Source organism: Mauremys mutica, chromosome 3 (assembly GCF_020497125.1).
Source record: "Mauremys mutica isolate MM-2020 ecotype Southern chromosome 3, ASM2049712v1, whole genome shotgun sequence".
In the NCBI taxonomy this organism is placed as follows: Eukaryota; Metazoa; Chordata; order Testudines; family Geoemydidae; genus Mauremys; species Mauremys mutica.
In genome coordinates, this window is record NC_059074.1 from 195,913,301 (window position 1) to 195,932,746 (window position 19,446).

General features: G+C 37.7%; 1 protein-coding gene across 8 annotated transcripts in view; it reads right to left on the reverse strand.

The window, feature by feature from the left end:
• Positions 1 to 1,306: 1,306 nt before the first annotated feature.
• EHBP1 (EH domain binding protein 1) overlaps positions 1,307 to 19,446 on the reverse strand; it is a 321,897-nt gene continuing 303,757 nt past the window's right edge. For all 8 annotated transcript variants that reach the window (XM_045008331.1, XM_045008332.1, XM_045008334.1 and 5 more), the window contains 4 exons: positions 10,774 to 10,873; positions 9,497 to 9,570; positions 2,742 to 2,856; positions 1,307 to 2,374 (listed from right to left, as the gene is read on the reverse strand). In XM_045008331.1, the coding sequence (XP_044864266.1) occupies positions 2,284 to 2,374; positions 2,742 to 2,856; positions 9,497 to 9,570; positions 10,774 to 10,873 (380 nt within the window). In that variant the 3' untranslated portion in view covers positions 1,307 to 2,283. The remainder of the gene's footprint in view (positions 2,375 to 2,741; positions 2,857 to 9,496; positions 9,571 to 10,773; positions 10,874 to 19,446) is intronic.

The window sequence follows — 19,446 nt, forward strand, 5'->3', positions numbered from 1 at the left end:
GGAAAGGCGGGCGGCGGCAGGAGGGACACAACCCCCCCAAAAGGGGAGGCGGTGAGGGGAATGGAGTCAGAGGGCGGGGGGGGGGGGAGAGATCCTGGCCCGAATTTCAGCCCCTAATCGAAGGCGATAAGAGGTTTAATTCATTTAGCATATGAACCAGCTCGGCAAGCGATTCCCATTCTGGGCAGATCCAACGGCACAAGCCCAGAGCCCGCGTATTTACCCTGGCGCTTGTTATCATTTTAACCGGATTATTCACGATGTGGATTTTTTAACATATCGTGGATTCTCCCTGCACTGGTCAGGAAAACGCATCCGCGCCGGCAGCCGCAGGAGCAGCTCCGGAGTCCTGGCTCCACTTGGCTGGATTTCGCAGCGATTGGCTGGGGCAATTTGCAAATGGGGTCTCTGGCGACGCTTAACGAACAGGACTATTGCAGGGCCAGCTCCCAACCAAGTGCAAAGCGGAGCCACTGGGTCCCTTCCTAGAAACTTCTCAGTAACTTTTCCCCAGGCCGTGGCAGGCGCCGATTAGAGCTGCTGCTGCATTCTTGTGTGCGCGATGGGGCTGTTCTTTTCCAACTGACGCATGATTTATATTTTCTTGTAAAACGTCTCTGACACTCTGAAGCATAAACCTGCTGCATTATTATTTTCAGGTCTCCCGACTTGTCGAACAGACTTCCTTTTGTTAGGGGTCCCCTTGCAGAAGAGGGTTTGTTTGCTGCTGGAATGAGCTGAGCAGGCGAATACAGGAATACGCCATGCCACGTAAAAAAGTTGAACTTTTGGTCTGGCTTGGTGCTATCACAATATATATATTTTTAAAACTGCAGCTCCCTGAGAGTTAACAAAGGGCTTTGATCTGGCCCACTGAGCTGTAAAAGGCAAGCCACTGCAAAGGAATCGTTAGGTGAAGAAAATGATGCAATGTCCCTAGTTATGAAAATCTTTGACAAAGTGGCAGTGACCAGAGGTCCATTTGCAAAATCTCAGTGTGAACAGGAACAGCCTCCGAAAGAGAGATTGGAACCTACTTGGACAAACATTGCTTATACCTGGGAAAGTTTAAAAATAAATATAACTTCCATTGCTTTTAAATTTCCCATCAAAATTCTGTTTTTTGTGTCTGAAGGTGTATCTTTTGTATCTAGACTGTTCAGTTTCAGGTAGGAAGCTGTTGCGTTTGCAGATCATTTTTGACAAATTCATTTTAAAAATTAACTAACCTTTCCCCATCTCCCCCCACCCCTCAAACAATCAGAGGTAATAAACTTTTCACACTGGGAAGAGAGGACAGCAGCAGTTAACGGTAAGAAAGATTCGGCTTTTATTGAAAATTTATATATGACTCAGTCTTGTAATAAATAAAGAATTGTCACAAAAATGAGCGCGATGTAAGCGGAGGGAACATGAACTGGGAGGGGGTTGCACACAATGGCAGAACAGACTTTAATAAGTACAGAATAAATATGAACAGCGTTCTGGAGCCAATGCAGAGGTCCAACAAAATGGAGAAGGGAACAAAACTAGATGTAATAAATAATTACAAAAAATGGCATAGCCTTTAATGACAAAATGTTTCTGTAAACTGATGCACTTCAATTAGCCCCATCTCACATCACATCTTCAGATCACAAGGCTCTTTTTCAAACCATATGTTAAAGAACTAGTCTCTGAGCGAATCAGACAGTCTTAATTTATATTATACATACAATAAAATGTAAAACGCTGCTGAAATAAACACTGGTAAATATAGCACATTTTAATAACTGGATTGAATCTGATCTAACTATAAAATTTAGATAGCTTATTAAGTATTACATATGGCAGGACTAGATGAAACCATTCAGAATGATTTTTGTTTTCTATTTCCCTCTCTATAATTCTATTACAACAAAAACATATTTATTTCAGAATTCATTCCTCCTCCAGCTAAAGAAATCCAGACAGACAGATTTTTTTCTCTTAAACATTTCTGATATCACCGCCACAACAATGTTTCTGTGCAAATGTATTTAACAGAATTTCAACATGATGACTAAGCTCACAAATAAATCATAATACAAAGCTAGTTTGGAATAATATTGCTTGAGTGGAAAAAAATAACAAATCCAGAAAACAATGCAGTATAGAGCTGGCCTAACAAAAGGGCAAACGTTTTAATTTTGTTTGAAATATTGAATGGTAATATCGTTTTTTTCAGTCTTGGGGTCAGTATTTTAAAAATGTAAGAAAGGTCTGGACTACAAAATGCAACTGCATCTGCTCCAGGAAGGCCAGTCACTGAAGGACACATTTCTCTTCTTTCTTGGCCATCTTGCCTTTGTTTTGTTCAAGAGTTCTTTCCAAATGTTCATCTTCTTCTTCGGCCCTGAAAAACAAACCCCAGATACAATTATTGTCCATTTTCTACGTAAGGTAATGCAGTTCCTCTTTACACCACCCAGCCTCTCTGCAGGCTAATTTGCCAAAGGGATTTCGACATTGAGCACCACTCTAGAGTCAGATGTGATAGCACCATTCAGTATGAGGATCGGGCTCTGATTTTCTTTAAAATGGATCATCATTACCAACTCCTCAAGTTCATGTTTCATTTTTGATCATCAGAGAACATGCTGCCTTTGTTACTGAACTTTCCTCAAACTTTTACTGTCCGGACAATAGACACAAAGCAAATCCATTCACAGAAAAGTCAGAATGTCTCTAGAGGGTTTAAAGAAAGAACACGTCATACTTACTGTTTTTCTTGGGCGTCCAAATCTCTGACCAGGGCATCACGTTTATTAACGAGAATTACAAGTTCATCCAGCAAAAGCTGCTCTCGCCTTTTCTGGGCTTCATTCTTTTGCCAATCTGAAAATAAAATACAAATACATGAAATAACAATAATACCCTTCCCCCTCCAAATGTGTGGTTTAAAATCTTTTTGGTCTTAACTGCTGTATGATTTAAATAATGGGTGTCAGATCTTTGGCCTTCGCAATAATAAAAAAAAAGATTATTCCTTTCTGTGACCCGAAAGGGTTGTGGAACTTTAAGCAGGGATAACATTTCACATTTGTGTGAATTTGTGTAAATCAAAAATATCAAGTTATTGAAGATCTGCATTTGACTTCATGCATTATTTTGTAAATCATTGCCATAAATGTGTACATGTCTACATAAACAACTAATGTCTATAGTAGATTTAGCGATATTATTCCAAGATGCCTAATTTCTAAATCTCTCACAGAGCTTTTAACTGAGGCCTGGACAGACTGGAATCAGTTTATAAATAGCAATTTAAAAAAAAAACAGAAAGAAATGGAATCATATGTATTTTTTTTCATTTATTGTTTGGTTTTATCTTATTCTAGAAGTCTTTCTAGCTCTAGCCTTGTTTTCTGTAAATATATTGGGTGGGGGGGAGGGGCACATTTGTTTCTGAAACTGGCAAAATTCACAGAACCAAAAAATATTATAAGAACTTTTCCTAATCTAGAATTTAACTCCATCTCCGTACAAATAGCTTATTCTTTGCTAATTTCTTGCTTGGTATATCTTAGCAGTTGGAAGTATCTCACACTGGGCACCATATGCTTCACAATAACTTTAAAAGTAGGTGTCAGTTAATTAGCATTTTTCTCCGAAGTAAAAATACATTTGGTAGACAATATTACATAGCACCCCTCTCCATAGCAATGTAACCAGTCTGATTGTTTGCATGATGGCTAAATCCAAGGCTCTTTGCTATGACAATTACAGATCTGATTTTGAAATTATTTTGTTGCACAAGATTGGATAATGTCTAATCGCTCTCCCATTGCACTCATCTTGTGCATGCTTACAGCCGGAGGAGTCCAAAGGAACATTTTTGACCCCATATGCTTCCCTTGCATGATCTCTGTCCCTCTTAACAGAGCCGTATCTGCATTTCATAAAAAGAAGGCAAATTTAAGATTGGAACATGCCTGAAGTCCAAGCCAACTGCTCTCTAGCCAGACTGTAAGGGCTTGTAGCTGTCAATCAAACCACCAGTCTACCCCGCCTCCCTCATTAGGAAAGTAAACAATGAAAAGAAGGAGAAGTAGATGATGAGGGAGATAGCAGAACAAATGAGGACCAGGAGGGAAACAGGACACCAGCTTAAAAATGTCCATAACCACCGACTCAAGCAGTGTCCTCCCCTCTGTGCACTTTCCAAAAAACAGAGGAAAGAGAGTGTGCAATCCTTTTGGATTTCTCTCTTCTCTCTCTATTGCCCTGGGCAATCATGTTAAAACTCACATGGCTGGTGCTTATTCAGATAAACCTAACAATGCACACCAATGGTTACCATGTGAATCTTCACAAACCACACAAGAATGTGCTGGTTCAAATCCCCCTGACCCCCCTCCAAAGCAAAATTTATTCAAGACAGCAAACTGCTCAGAAGCTTTATGAAAGCAAGTGGTGCTAGAGGGAATTCAGTCTTGTATTTACAAATTAAAAATTAGATGCATCATCATGCAATAAAGGTTAGAACAGCAGCAAAAAGCCAGGAATGTGTAACCACTTTTATCATTCTCTGTGGACATGTATCCATAAAACCAACATAGGTGTACGTGCATATACTGACATGCACACACAGAAAATACAAACAGACACGTGTATATATACATTCAACATAAGCAAATGTACACAATAGTGTTTCATAAATGGGCAAGAACTTGATATAGTGACACTATGTCCCCTTCCAACACATTTACATGGCAGGAGGCCTGTAGACAGTTATCATTGCTTAGTTTTAAATGGGCTGTTTCTTATCACTCATACTTATGGAAGCTAATTTTCCAGGTGGTAACCAAATCAATTTGTCTTGTAATTTATCGTCCTCGCCTTCAGCCCAGCCCAAACATGGTGCCCCAAAATGCTGCCTTTTAGTTGCTAATGTAGAACATTCTCTTTTGATTTCCATTTATATTTGCCCTTTCCTAGTCTGGCATGTTTCAGGACGGGCTGCTTCAGTTCAACTTGTTAAAAAATCCTGCCTTCTACAGCTCGAACTCAGAACAGGCTCTTTGTGAAATCCCACGGTATTCCATATCAAAATTAAGTGCCAGCTTAAGTGATTTCAACTCACTGAAACAAACCAGACTCACAAGTATATGTCATACCACGTCAGTAATCCGACTAGAAACTAGGAAAAAAAAGACGTCGTTCAGAATTTCCCGCCTGTTCACATGCCTTCCAAACCTTGTCCAACTTCTAGTCTAACTTCTCTGTGCTTCTGACTACAATCTTGCTGATCTCAAGGTTTCTCTACTATTTTGACACCTGAAGATCCAGATAAATTAAGGAAGGATCTGAAAAGCACCAGTTCTACGTGGCTATGAGCTATCTAATATTTTGCGGTTTTGTCTTAGTTGGCAGTTTCAGTTTTTTAAAACATTCTTATTTTTCTGAATGTTAGAAGCAATTTTCTGTAACATCTTACATGTGCAGACAGAAGCCAAAATATTTTAGAATTACATTAGAACTGGAGGTTTGGTATGAACTACTTTTTCCTCTGTAACATTCCTACCTATTGATATTGATATAGGAGACACAGCTCACAGCAGTGTGTGGTAAACAATGTCTTATGGGACACTCATACCTAGAATGACACTGATTTTTGTTGTCGTTACAGTAGATAGTAGTGCTGTTTGTGAAGATGCCATGCAAAGATTCATTAGCACAAGTACACAATTGCTTTGTTGAGTTAGCTTAATTAACTTGTATACATTTCTTAAGAAAGGAGAAAAACTGAATTTCCCTCTTAGAAGTGAAGACAAATAAATAGCAGTTTGTTAGGAAGGGAGGCGTTTTTTGACAGAGTATTTGGTCAATATTTATTTTATATAATATTAAACTAGGAGCTTGTTTTATACAGAAAAATATCTGACCAAACATACCTCCCCCAGCTTTCAGAGAGAACACAGACGTCAATATATTTAAAAAGCAACGGCATGCAAGTTTGGCTTCTACCTGCTGTACATTTTAAGACAGGATTATCTATAACACCTGTTATATATAGTTACCAGCACTGACTACAGCTTTGGGAAACTACAATATAGACTGTGATTAATGTGAAGATTCCAGAATAATACTGTTATAAAAGCTACACTTTGGATAAAAATAGGATTAAGCTCTGATGCTGTATATGAGCTGAAAGTGTTGAAAGCCAAAGACCCCATGCAGTCTCTTGCAATGTGCGGTTTCAAATTACGTAGTTTGTTAAATTCAGAATGAAATCCAAATGTTTTCAATTATTCATCTACATGGACTTTATATTGTCTTCGTTTTAGTTGCTTAAACTGATAATTACTTTGAGAAAACAGGCAGACTATTCCAATAGAAACACCGTAATAGAAATGGTCTAAAGTTCTTCTAGTAAAACCTTCAACCTTGCCACTATAATAAATAAGCCTCGCACTTTGATGAAAATTAACACTAGTTTTGTAAAGAGCACATTGGGGGATTGCAGTCAAGTCTTATCTTTAGTTCCAGTCAACTAGCAATCCTGAAAGAGTTTGCATCATCATCAGAGCAGGCCATTTGATAGGATTCTACTGCTGAACCTAATCAATCTATGGAATACTGTGGCTGTGCTGTGTAACAAAGCTAAAATAGATTTACAAATGGGGTTTTAGGGGATAAGCTCCTCCACAGGATTACATATTGATTTTAAATATAAAAAGCTTATCATATAAACCATAACTACAAAAATAGTGAACCTATGCATAAATCCTTTTAGAAGAGCACCCACTTCAAACTATAAGCCAAGAATAAATCAAGATGTACAAAATCCTAAAGAAGATCCATTTCTTGGGCAGAAAATGAACACACTACCCCAAGGTGTGCAAAAATGAACTTATCTTTTCTAAGGAGGCATTAAATCTGGGGGGGAAAAGGGAAGGAAACTGAAGTGTGTTTAAGTCTAAGGCATCCTGCTACTCAGCTCTGGATGCAGAAATAGCCAAGCTCTGAAATGCGTACCTTGTTTACATGCGACAAACACATGCAGTGAGTTCTCAATTGCCCATGCTAAAACAAACCAAGTACGGGATATTTCCTTCAGCGTATTATGATCCTTTAGAACTATTTCAGGCCCTTCTTGGGATGAGCATTTTCAGCAGCAAATTCACTTGTAACGATATGAATAGCTTGTTGCTATAAGCAGCCAGTACTTTGCTTATCTCTGCTGCTAAGGGGGGGGGGGGAGGGGGAAGTATTCCTCTTTTTACCACTGTTGGCCATTCATGGGTTCTGTGTGAAGTGCTTTTAACACTCCAAAAGGCTATTCAACTGCATATGCATCCATTTTAACAGTTGGCTAAGAGGACACTGTCTCCACATCACTGAACACTGTAACGGTCAGCACCTCTAAACTACAGTACTGCCCCCACACTGCTCAGACTAGCAGGGCAGGCCGATGGCCAATAAACTGCCTTTATCTACAATCAGCAGGCTGCTACCTTTTGCAAGTCTCTTTTTTCCCTGTCATCAACTAGCTAAGTAAATTGTTTGATAGATTTTTAAACAGCAGAGTCACGGGTGGAAGAGTTAGAGCAATTCACCAAAACAGTAATTATCACCTCTCAAAGACTTGTTTTTTTAAAGTACCAGTATGAATCAGAACATTGCTACTAACAATCACTTTAAATAAACAAACACACAAACAGAAACCACCCTGCTATTTTTTTTCATGTCCATATGTTTTGGAGTGGGAAAGTCTGTACACGTATGTTAGATTTGTCCTTTCACATCTTTTACATGGCACCAACTGTTCATTAGCCTCTCTGATACATAGTGCCTTCCACTCCTCATTTAGCCTATTTAACTTTCTAATTTCTTCTACAGTCAACCTTACTACACATATCTGTTTTGTGTTATTTTTAAAATCTCTTAATTAATATTTGAAATCAAGCATAAATCAGACATGAAAAGCTTGAAAGCACTGACATATACACCCAGAGTCAATTTTTCAAAACTAAATTTCAGCATCTTGTAACATACTTCTAGCCTCAATCATCATTTTATCTGGATAGCTCCTTCTTTAAAAAGTCCCTAAGAGAACAATAATCTTAATAGAATTCAAAATTTTAAAACATAACAAGAGTAGTGTAAACAAACATATTGTTTTTCTTGGAAAAATCCTGTATATAGTATCATTATTACCGTAACAAGTAGATCTGATCTTTCTGATGTCTGGCATCTTTTGCTATTTTTAATTTTATTTTATCAAGCTATATGTGTGATTTGTCATATTTTGTAAGGCATTCAAAGACCTTAGGTTTGAAGTCCCCACAATAAAAATAATTAAGGGACATTACTGTATAAGTTATGCCCCATACTTATTTTTTTTGTCAAAAAAGGATTTTAATCTGTTTTAAATATTTAATTTCTAATTAATTGTTACCTCAGTGTAAAACTCAGGTTTTATTCAAGAATATGGTGAACTCAATCTTACCCAAGAATATAGTAACAGACCGATAGATATGAAAAAGCTACCTGACAATCCATGTCTTTCTCCTATAAACTTATGCTTCCAGTGAAGTCTCCAAACTAATTAGAATTGATTTATTATGGATCAGGTACCTTATCAGGTGAAGAAAGAAATTACCATGGACAGTCAAAGGGCTAAGAGGTCAATATAGAATAGCAAAATCAATTTGCATTGATTAGACAAAAGGTCCATTTTACAGAGCCCAAAGGATTAACTTTTAAGCAAACATCTTTGAACTACAAGACAGCATTTGTGACTGAGAGGTATAAGTAGAGCAGCATTATAAAACACTTAAGATATTTAAATAACAATATAATGTAAGCAATAGTTTAAGCTATCTGGATATTTATTTTTATTATGAATCCTCCTTAGGATTACTGTATAATTCATTTAAAAGCATTATGGAAAGTATGAAATTGTTTCACTTATCCCCATGTCAATCTTTCCATGAGTTTTCATTCAGCTAAGGGGACTAGACTCTAGAGAGCTACAGAGAATGAAGAAAATATTATGCAATGGATTGCACTAACCCTGACATTGTGTGTGAGGAAATATTTACTTGACACGTGTATAATATGTTACCATGAAGACTGAAGAGATTTTTGTTCTCAGTGGAAATACTGCTATAAAAATATTTAAAATGTAGAAATAAGGAATCTCATGTATGTGAAAAATCCCTTTACGATAAGCAACATCACTGTATCAAAACTAAGATTACTTCGCTGTAACAAAACCAATAAAATGTAAAAATACATTGTTCTGTTTTCCCCCCTCAATGATTTTTCAAATGTATTTTAGTAAGACCTGTTTCTGATCTTGCTTTCTGAATCCAATGCTTAAAACAATTTCTTTGCATATCATTTATGGATATGAGTAAAGACCTTTTGTACACTATCATTTTGAATGATGTGCTAGGTGACTCCATTCTCAGGTGGGCCTTCTTATGGGTCTTCCTGTTAAGTAATGTCATGTGTTAATATTGCTTACCTTCGATAGCAAGCATTGCTCTTAACTCTCGGTTCAGCAGTTCGTACCGCCTTTCTAGGTCATGCTCTTTTTCCCTAGGCAAGTTGCAAAAGTTCATCAATATGTTAATTACTAAATCATTAAACACTTAAAAGAACCTTTAACTTACATTGATTTTAGGACTCATAACTGACTTTTCTCTTCAACTTTAAGCTACTCCAAACAAATGATACACAAACTTAAAACCGTCCTCAGGTAGAATATTCAGTAATGCGGCTTTTTTCATTTTCTGTAACGTCTGTTTTTCTGGATTTAGTTTAACTCTCTTGTACTATTGTACATAATTAGTAAATATTCATCCTTGGAGCAGCTGCTGTGGTATGTCCTAAGTATAACGTATTCTCTCCTATCTAAAGAACAAATTCCGGATTCAAACAATTCACCAAGATAGTATGAACACAAAGTATTATCCCGTGTAAATTCTGACCTAACGAATACAGAAAATTAGACACAGGATTAGAGAGCTTAATATTTTTAGGTGGAATCTTCTTTCAAGTTCAGACATGGAAAGAAATTCGTGAACATACAACTCATTTCACTATATTACAAAGGAAAATTGCATATATCTACACTAGGTGGCATACTAAAAGAAAATCATCAGCACACTGAGAAAAACTAAACAAGAAATGATGACCTCAACAGGCCAAATGCCAGTCTAATAATGAATGGTATTTATGCTTTCTCTCATCTTCTATGCTCCTAATAACTGTGCCAGTCCTGCCCATTTCTGAAAAAGGTTTACATGTCTTTATTATGCATTGTCTATGGTAACATTGCTTCACCTGAGGTTCACTAATATGCTTTTTCCCCACACTTCAACACTGCTAAACTAGTGAATGATCTAATATTTCTGACTAGAGCAAATATCAACTTTCATTTAAAGTTTTCCCTGAAAATAAACTTTGTATGTTATATTTGAAGTACAATTCAAGTATATTTTCGTATTTCCAGAAAGTAATTTTATTCTGTTTTTGCCTTTGAACATATAAATGCACTTGCTATTCCATATTTTTTCACAGCTCTCACTAATCTTGCATCATTGCATGCTTTTCATTTTCGTGTCTGAAGTATGAGAAAAACAAATTACTTGATATGTACACAAATCACACATACTTTGCATCTTTGAGGAAACATTCTGAAGTCTAATGGAAATAAAGCAAAAAAGTTTAGCATCTATATTCTAAGTGAACATACTGATAAACCAAGCTCTTGAAACAAGCTCAGCCATTCATACTTACAGAAGAGAAAGCTGATTCATTCTTCTTATTAAGGCATTTTTCTTATTAACCAACATGAACCATTCCTGCATCATAGCTTCTTCTTCTTCTGTGTTCCTTCCTATAATATAAGCACATTTGTTATTTATGAGACTTTTCACAAGCTGGACAACAAACGTTAGTATCAATTTTTGGAACACGAGATCTCTCATGTTAATGAGCATTAAAATGTAATTTTTCAAATGTTAACAATAACATAGGATTAGACTTTAAGACCAGCAGCCTAATACTGTTGAACTATCACAAGTCAATCTTTTAAAGCTGATATTCTTTAGCATATATATTTTAGTGCCTCTTAACATACTCATAGATCATATTAGCACTAAGTATATTTGGAAGAAAAAGTGTTCTACCGTTAAACTTCCACAGAGACAATACGATCATAAAAGAGGTGGAAAAACAAAACAAAATATTACGATGGGTGAAATTAACCCCATCCACAAAAACCCAGAGTATTCAGGCTCCATGTGGGTGGAATGCACAGAGTACTGGGGAGGTGAAATCCCGTCCATAACCTTTGGCCAATAACCTCCCAACCCTTGTGGCTGCTATTCCAGATAACTCTGACATTGCTTTTCCTCACCAGGGCCCTGATTCAGACCTCACTGAAGTCAAAGGGAATCTCTCCATTGATTTTAACAGGAATTGAACTGGGACTCAGTTGCCTTGGGTACTGGAGTCATGACATCTGCACATATATACATAGCCTCCATTTGTGGCAACTGATCAGCTCCTGTCTTTCTCAAAATTAAGCAGCAGGAGAAACAAGTCTTTATAGACATGTTACCAGCATGTAAATCTAATTAATTTTAACCCTAAAAAATGCATAATTTGGGAAGAAGCCTTGCCCAGTGGCTACAGTAAAAGAATAAAGTCAGGAATTTAGGGGTCTTTTCCCCAGCTCTGCCATTGATTCATTCTGTGACCTTGGGCCTGTATCTCACAGTTTCCCATTTCTAATATGAGGATAACACCTAACTCATACGAGTGTTGAGGATTAATTCATTATGTTTGTAAAGTGCTTTAAAATCTCAGAGGAAAGATGCTATCGATAAGGGGAAGGTATCATTATATTAATGTCCAGTAATGGGGCAATAGTTGTGGAGAAGAAGTTTGCTTACATAAGAAACCGCTAACGTACCAAACCGCGTGGTGAGCTTTTGCTCTAAGAGGAACCCCCCAATTTCTGGATGTTGACATTTGGACCACAGCGGATTCTTCAGCATCACGGCCTGTCTTACCAACATTCCCAAATAATACGCCAATGCATGAAGCCACATCTGTGCAAGGAGCTGCCCTTGTCCCATGGATATTCCCCGGCTGCATCGAAAGAAAGGCCAGCTGCCTCCATGGCACTCTCTGCCTTTTCCCCATGCAGCCCAATGGATCTGGGATCCACACAGGGAGGAGAGTGGACAAATCAGGGACAGAGCTGATGGGGACACACATGGTTAATGCTGCTCCACTGGAATCATGCTGATAGGGTCCAGGGTTTGCAGGGGGAGGAAGGGCATGACAGAGCTAGCACTTTTGCTGGCATATTCCCTACCTCCCACAGATCCCTATGGTGGGATGGCCCAGCCGTTTTTTTCTTAGCAGACAGGGGAAGTGCCCGTCTGTGGGAACAAAAGGGGAGTAACTTTGTCCTGTAGAGATTTCCTCCCTCAAAACCTCCTCTCCTGGGTTTTTTCTGCAGGGTGGCATGCGGCCATGGCTGTACTGCATTTACAATACTGGTTTCTGGCTCAGAATTCCCTCCAAAGAGTTTTGAGACAATAAGGATGTTCTTCATAACAAATTAACAATGAGAGGAATTGTTGCATTGGCCCAGCTAGTGGGGGTTCCTGTTGCAAGACTTAGACTGTACTCAGTATTCTAGAAGAAGACAACCTTCCCCTGAACTGCCCCGAGTCAGCTGACTTTCTTTTTATGGGGGGCAGGAGTATGGGAGATTATCCCTACAAAGGATCAGTTTGTGTGCACCAGCATGAGATTTGATTCCCCCTTTATCATGCAGGTAAAAAAATTCTCATAACTAATTACACAGATGACAACATTTAATTGATTAATTAATTAATTGTGTATAAAGGACTCTGGGATCTTTGGATAAAAGATGCTATCACAAATACATTACACCACAATAGCATTCTAATGGATGAGTCTGCAAACCATTTTCAACAAGCAGGAAACGGGGACATAGAAACATTCACTTCACCAATTTAGACCAGCTGAGGATTGGGGCCTTAGTTTCTATCATGACAAACATTCTAGGGTGAGATCTTAATTTAAGATGCTGCTTCTTCGTACTAATGTAGCTTTTCTCCTTCTAAAAGTAAAATGAAGTGAGCTCCAGCATATATTCATATAAATCTACAGAAAAGCTGTATTTGTCAATTCGGAGCCTAACAAAAAGAGGTTGGACATCTTCAATATTTTTATGCTTACATTTCAGTGTATGAAGTATTCACAGAATAGGGTTTTTTTTTAAGTCTTTACTGTTTTACAGTATTTTTAATCTGGCTTTTAGGGCAGCTGTTTTTGTATTCATTTTGGACCATGTGATGCCCTGACACTGGTCATGTGATATCGGCTGCGATAGGCACAAATCCCAGGGCAGCAACAAAAGAAGAAAGAGTAAAAAGAAAAAGCTGAGAAAAAGCTTGCAATTTGGAAAAACGCCAATTGTACCCCAGTGAAGGCCTTTTTGATCAGTGAAATGACACATGTGTGCAATATTAATAGCAGTAGATTGTGGCCTCTTATTTTTTTGAGCAACGGCTTTTAAATTCTTGCACATACAACTTAAATAGATACTTCATATATGAGCAAGGTAAGATACATGACAACATAAATAATTTTAAAATTGCTACTCTCAAGCAACATAGTACTATTAGCTAGTTTACTCAATTTAGCACTATTTTCTTCAACGGAGAGTGCAAATAGAACACTTTCAATGAAGAAGATTGAATGCTGATACAGCAGTGATATTTGAAAGTTAAATTTATACTTATTCTTTCTAAATAAAAACAAAACCAGGGATTTTCCTCATCCACAACTAATTTCACACTTCCACTTAGTAAAACTATTCAACTGCTATGTGTTTATTTTCCAAGTTTAAATGATTATTGAAATCATTCAAGTACAAATGTTTAAAAATTCAAAATGTGAAAATATCCGCTTTGCTCTCTGGAGAAACAATACAACACAGATTATTTAAATGAAGTGAAAAACATGTTCGAGAACAAATCGATACTGTGTGTGCAAACCCCTTATCTGAGCCAGTACAAGATGATGGAAATCTATAAATAGCACACAGATCTTCAACTTAAAATTGTTTTTTTCTATAATACATGCATTACACCATTGTTTTAATTTTTTTTTAAGAAAAAAAATCCAAACCCTTTTAATGCTAGTAAGTTGGACCATTACAAATTAATCCTGACTTTAATAACTGGTTAAAGACCCCTTCAGCTTTATAAGTAACAAAAAATATTAAAGCCTGTGATCACAGCGAGCTTTTCTCATTTCTCCTCTAACCATTTGTTATTTAATCCAATACTAGTAATCCAATTTGTCCATCAGACTTTTAAAGGGCAGAATGCAACTTCCCCAGCTTAGACACTTTTCAAAGTACAATATATTTTTCAAATGAATGCTGGATGTTTCATTTTTTCCCCAACTGTTCCTAGCTCTAATGTATGAGGAAAAAAAGAACAAGATGAACATTGTTCATACTGATTAAGTAAGAGCTCATTAAAGAGCTGTCAGTGCCGTACTTTGAATATGCATGAAGCATATAATCAGATCTAGTACCGTCACTAGAGGAGAATACGGTAAGTACAAAGGATTGATTTAATTACTTAGAGTGGGCTGTGGTGGTAAAGCAGTCTTGTTAGCGCAAAAAGAAAAGGAGGTTGTATTCTGGCACAGTTAAGAGAAAAAGGCAGTTTTAGCTTCTGCCACAATACCTAATCTCAGGATAAAGCACTTTACGTTGTAGCTTAAAATGAAGACTGTCAGTATTCTAAAAAGCCCAGAATTCATCTTATTGTGTTTAACTTCACCTGGTTAACTATCTAGCAGAATGTATTATTTGTAACACATAATTGTGGCTATACCTTTTTATCCTACAGACACAATAATGACTCCTGGAAAAAAGTCTTATTTTAAGACTCTTTAGTGCTGCATTCAAAATGCAGAGTAAGTGATGGAAAAATGCAACAAGAAAAGCTAACCTAACAGCTTTGTAATGCCGTATTTTATTAGTGGACAATCTGTGATGAGAATTATTGGTAATGTTTTTCTAGTTTCTTTATTTTTTAAATCAAATTCCTGTTTTATTTCCCCCTAGGAATCAAGGAGAATTCTCACACATCACCATATTCTTCTTTCATTGTCTGGCTTGAGTGGTGAAGGATGCATGTTCTATTTTTCTCTTCACTTGACATCTACCAGATCCCTCCTCAGTGATTAGAAATGATCACGATACCAAGATTGGAACAGTTAAGACTCAAATTCTACCCTCAGAAACCTACAGGCAATTCCCATTGACTTAAGTTTTGGTTCTGCAGTGCACTGTAATATCTCCTGAATGAGACTGAATAAAGGCTGTAGCAAAAAGTTCAATGATTTTGTCCAATAAGTCGGGATTTTGATGATCCTGTCTTCCCTGCCCCCGCTCCCCCAACCTCCCCCCCCAAAATGGCTCACATCTTTTGATTAATCTCATGCACCAAATTATTATTTGAATTGCTGCTATTTAATAATGATTGAGGCCTTTTTCTTCTTTCATCCATACCATTTCTGAACTACAAATACATTACCATTTTTGGAGGACAGTGCAAATGAGTAAGGGGTATACTTTTATGTTGTAGAACTCGAACATGGATTTATAAAATATCATTTCCATTAAATACTACAGGGGTTACTAATGGGTAACTCATATGCTGATTACTTGTTAAACAGTTTAATAAATAGTAGTCTGATAAATGGTTAAGCTGAATCAATTTGAAAGCACCATTTTTTCCCCGGCTAAACAAACAAACAAAAAAAACCCCAAACCAAACACTTTAAGATCAACCAGTGAATAGCACAGGTATGTACCATGTAGCTTATAACCATTTAAACCTTTTGGGCAGTGAGACATTTAGCTAAACCAAACATGGATTAACGTCGTATGACTGCACATTGCTAAGAAAACAGAGACGAAAGTGCTACAGAACATTATGAGCACTACTTAAATGGGAGAAAAAGTAGCAACATGTAGGGACAAGACTAGTTTACTGTGTAAATGAATGGACACGTTACATCCTTTACACATTAAGCCATCGGAAATTCATCAAGACAAGCCACAAGCCTAAAATAAAATATATTTAGAAATCCTCAAATTTAAATATATTTAACTGCTTTGCAAAAATGAATTATAACTCACAGAGGATAACTAATGAAAGGGTTCTATCATCATCCAAAACCAGCACATTCAGTCTGGCAAGAAATAGCAGGTTTATGGAAATTATTAGGTATCCTGCCTTAAGCGCAATTGTTTTTACATTTTATTTGTACTGCGTATTCTCTGTGTTACGTTGTAATGGTTAAACATAGAAAACACCACGTCTACCCATTTACTTCAACAGAACACCATGAAAAAGAACTACTTAAGACACAGCCCATTCTTCAGCCATTTGCTGATGTTTACACACAGTTTTAAAATAGAATAGAAGAAGCTTTCTTCACTCAACACACTTGGGTGAAGAGGCCAGCAGGAGAATGCCAGCGTATGTGAACGAGAGCAAGTCCAGTAATGAAAAAACTGGCCAACTTCCCTCCACTGCTATTTATGGGGACACACTAGTTGTTATCTGAGACTGTTTTGATGACCACCAGATAGTTCTACAAAGGTTAGTTAATGCCTAAAGTTTCACATACTTTACCCTGAAATTAATTTGAAAATACATCTTATTTGCCTGCTTAAACAGTTTCATTTATCCTATATATATAAAACTCTCATATGAAGAGAGATTGGAAAGTTTGGGATTGTTTACCTCACAGGGGAGATGAATAAAAGGAAACGTGATAAAAGTATACAAAATAATGAAAGGTGTAGAGAAGGTAGCAGAAAGGGCTAAATTAACAAATATTATTTGCCAGGAATAATTAGACCAGCTCTAACAGGAATCTGTTACGTGTGTCCAAACAGACCGAGAATTGCAGTCAAAATTTTGAAAAGTGACTAGTGATTCTGGGTGCTAAACTTGAGACACCTTAAAAGAGCTCAATTTTCAGAGATCTGGTGCTCAGCACTTTCTGAAAACCAGGCTCCTTCATGAGGTCTCAATTTGGGTTATCAAAATCTGAGGCCCCCTTACCCCCAACTACTAGTTACTTTTGAAAATTTTGGCCAAACATGGCTTATTTACTAGGAAATCTCTTTCTCATTATGATAAATATTTTACTAGAAAAGAAAAAAATGTCAAGGGAACCTGAGAAACTAACTAGTACAACAGTATTGCTGGACATGGCTAGGCGATAGGTAAAGGCATAGGTCGGTCTGTTAAATATCTACTGCTAGTGGATGCTCTGAGCACAGGAAAAAGGTAGAGCTTTTCTGATGCCTTAATAAAACAGGGTTTTTATTTCATTCAGGTAAGCAGACTAAGAGGTTATGCATATGACTCAACTGGAAACTAGACATGAAAGACAAAATTGTCAGCTACCACTGGAGGACAACTGAGGGCGTCAGCTGGAAACACTACTTCATGATTTTGGTTAAAAAATTTTATTTAACATTTTGAGTTTCAAAATGGAAAAAATATTGTGTTTTTTCCATAAAACTTAATTATTGCAAAAAGCTCCAAGTCTGGAGTTAATGAGCTGGTCCACCATGGATTCCACAACCAGCAGCTTAGAATCAGAATGCTCAGCTCTCTCCATAGAAACCCCTGTCTCCTTTCCACAGATGAGAACTAACTGAATTCACTCAGAAATGTTCAAAAATAGCCATCAACAGATAAACAGGATGGGGTTACAGTTTGGGGTTAAACCTTTTGAAGAGCAGTTTGCAAGTAAGGAAACAAAGTTCTCTTGCTTTTCATGGATTTCCTAATTTGATCTAGGTGGGAAAGCACTGAAGGCAAGTTAGGCCAGGGGTGCTGGAACAATCTGTATAGTGAGGGTGCTGAGACCCATTGAACCAAACTATAATCCCTGTATATAATGGAAACCACTTCAAGCCAGGAGGTACTGCAGCACCCCCCGGACCCATAGTACCAGCATCTATGAGTTAGGCAGAAGCATTCTCCGACAACTGCACTCTGGACACACTGTTTGAATGCAGCTTCCAAAGAGACACTGAGGGTATGTCTACACTACCCGCCGGTTCGGCGGGTAGTGATCGGTTTATCAGGGATCGATATATTGCGTCTCATCTAGACGCGATATACTGATCCCCGAACCTGCTCCTGTCGACTCCGGAACTCCACCAGGGTGAGTGGCGATAGCGGAGTCGACAGGGGGAGCCGCAGCCGTCGATCCTGCGCCGTGAGGATGGGAGGTAAGTCGAAATAAGATACTTTGACTTCAGCTACGCTATTCCCGTAGCTGAAGTTGCGTATCTTACATCGACCCTGCCCCCTAGTGTAGACCAGGCCTGACATACAGACAATAATATCTAGTAAAGGTAGCCAAGGATCTCCAGAGAGAGTTATTTTACTGTGTTCTGTTTGACTTTATTTCAGCCCAGGAAAGCACAATGATGTTAGTGAAATGGGCCTTGACCCTCAGAGGACCAGCAATGTATATTTCTTTATGGCAGGAACATATCTAACTAGTTTAATTTCTTAGTAGGCGAAAACAAAACATACGAAGAGCCTTATTGAAACTTTTGAGAACTGTGTTAATATGACTTCAAGGCTCTGACCACAAGAAATGCCAGGCCTTCTCCTTAGAGAGACAAAGTGGCTGAGGTAATATTTTTTATTGGACCAACTTCTGTTGGTGAGAGAGACATGATTTTGAGCTCATACAGAGCTCTGCTTCAACACTAAATCCAGGCCTTCTCCTTGTCTGGTACAGAAGGACAAAAGGTTAGTGGCCTGTTATCTCTGCAACCTAGTTATTTTGGGTCTGAAACTGGGAACCATCCAGAGCGTAGCTATCATTATGAAAGAGAATAAAAGCGAAATTGCATGAACGGGCACTGATTTTCTCCACTCTACATGCTGATGTAATGACCACCAGAAAATTACCTTAATAGAAAGCCAGTAGAAACAGAATGCATGGGCTTGAACAAAAGGCTACACATTTTATGAAGGATCATATTGAAGATTCAAGCAGCAATTACTGACCAGGAGGACAGATTGTTTATGATTCCTGAATGAAGATGGCAAGAGGTGAGATTCAGTTGAAGGCAGTTGGACAGAATCCTGTAGGGGGTGACACTTTTTAACTTTAGAATACAAAATAAAATATACTCCTGCAGGAATTCTGTCAGTCAGTAGGTCTGGCATTGCTGGAAATAACAGACTGAAGAATTCACAGTACCTTGACCAAGGTTCAAAATCCAGAAGGATCATGATTAGATATGCTCTGGCCATTTTCAGTTTCTGCAATCTCTTGGTATTTAAGAAGAAATGAGGA